The sequence below is a fragment of the Olea europaea genome, chromosome 12 (genome assembly GCF_002742605.1).
Source record: "Olea europaea var. sylvestris chromosome 12, O_europaea_v1, whole genome shotgun sequence".
Taxonomy (NCBI): Eukaryota; Viridiplantae; Streptophyta; class Magnoliopsida; order Lamiales; family Oleaceae; genus Olea; species Olea europaea.
In genome coordinates this window covers 30,051,239-30,053,073 of record NC_036248.1, presented here as the reverse complement: position 1 = coordinate 30,053,073, position 1,835 = coordinate 30,051,239, and the positions used below count along the sequence as shown (strand labels likewise).

General features: G+C 34.8%; 1 protein-coding gene across 1 annotated transcript; it reads left to right on the top strand.

Annotated features, from left to right (window-relative positions):
• The first annotated feature begins 230 nt into the window (after positions 1 to 230).
• On the top strand, positions 231 to 1,052 carry LOC111406892. Its single transcript, XM_023036254.1, has 2 exons — positions 231 to 308; positions 525 to 1,052. Exons 1-2 carry the CDS (start codon positions 231 to 233, stop codon positions 1,050 to 1,052), a joined length of 606 nt encoding a protein of 201 aa, XP_022892022.1.
• The last annotated feature ends 783 nt before the right edge of the window (positions 1,053 to 1,835 follow it).

Genomic DNA, 1,835 nt, shown 5'->3' with positions numbered 1-1,835 from the left:
AAATTCACATAACATTTAATATTAATGTCATCTATACTGAGGTTGTAACCTCAGTTAGACTAAATAGCATTACTCAAAATTAAAATGATAAAAAATTGAATCGACTATATGAAGTTAATAAAATATGTGGCTGAAAAGTTGATAAAAATTTTTGATCTCACAAAAATGGAGTTAAAATTAATTATTGATTATGACGCAATTTTTTTATTAACTTTTTAATTAAACGAAACATGGACTTAAATTTTTTGAGCAGGGGGTATTTTGGTAAACAGCATAACAGCCTCCATTTCTTCTACCGCGTGCAGCCCGTTGGTCCTAGGTCCCACACATCGCCCTAGCCCATATTCTTCTTCCCTACCCCACGCCGCGTAACGTAAAGGATCCGCATCTACATGCAATCTCACGTATATATATGAGTTCATATTCTCCGCTAACAACTATCACAACTGCAAAATCTCTCACTAAGCAAGCATATTTTGTTAATTCTCCATCAATATTCCTGATATTCTTTTAAGTAATCTCAGCAAATAAGAAAAGATTTCAAAATGCAGAAGAACAACTCAGAATTTACTCGTAGAGCGTGGAAAATCATTCGTCTAGCCTTGCTGTGGGCGAGAGAAGGAGGTGTGTTCAGGAAGAGATTAGCAATAAGTTTAAATACACTACCAAACTACATCAAAAGTCTCCGGCAAGCCGGTCGCAGTGGAGGTTCGCTCATTTACGGCGAGCGTGAGCTCTCCTTCAACGCCACTCCGCTTATCCACGTGAAAATGCATCGCCCTTCTTCATTGCAGTTTAAGATGCCTCATATTCCCTGCATTAATAATCCACAGGTATTGGATTTTGAACACGATTTTGATTTCAATGATCGTGAGGAATTCGAAATGGACTATGATAACGGAGTGAAAGAGAGATTTTCGAATGGCGGGGATGATGAGGAAATTGATTTGAAGGCGGAGGAATTTATAGCCAAATTCTACGAACAAATGAAGTTGCAAAGACAAATATCTTATCTACAGTACAAGGAGATGCTTACTCAAGGCACCAGCTGACTAAAGTGTTTATACATAACATATATTTGTGCTTTGAACAATTTTCTGCATTTACTTTTTGGTCTCGTTTTCACTTTCATTTCCACCATTTTTGACGTAGACAACAGAAGTTTTTATAATATAACTATATATAAGCAATAAAACCAAATATTTTTCCCCGCACTGTGTTATTGTTAGCCAGTCATGATTTTAATTAAGAGATGAACGAATTGAGCCAAAAAAGACCCAAAAAAAAGGAGATCTAAATATTTTGTGGATCAAGATGCTTGGAATGTATGTATCATAAATCAAATGATATATTCAACTTGTTAATTATATGAGTCATATATTCTTGTGATATGTTCCATATTCGTATAATGCACAGGTAGAGCTCGTTATTTAGTACGAATCAATGGGATAATATTACTAATTTCGTTGGCTTGAATGGTTACTATGAGTATTTCTTAATTATTTTTTATTTTTAAAAGAGAAAAATGTCTATAGTAGAGAGATTGAACAGTTATATCTTTCATCGCTTCCAACATGCCAATATTAGCACTAATGGTACGGAAATTTAACTTGTTGTTTAAACAACTATCCAGAGTTTCTAAAGCTCCTTGTAAGGCTATAAAAAAAGGCATGAACTGGTGACCTTGTTGCCTCCCCAATGCTTAAGCCAGAAAACATATGGGAAGAATATACCTTGACTGAAGGGATAAGTGTGATATTCTCATATGGAAAAGAGCCATAGTTTGCTTAGAGCATTGAATTAAAATGGGAGAGTAAAATTGTAATTTTCATAGG

What these genes read in the sequence shown, in the direction of transcription:
- LOC111406892 (XM_023036254.1), top strand. Translation starts at nt 231, where the DNA reads ATGGACTTAAATTTTTTGAGCAGGGGGTATTTTGGTAAACAGCATAAC. An exon ending in TCTTCTACCGCGTGCAGCCC is followed by an intron (nt 309 to 524) that starts GTTGGTCCTAGG and finishes AAGTAATCTCAG; the next exon opens with CAAATAAGAAAAGATTTCAA.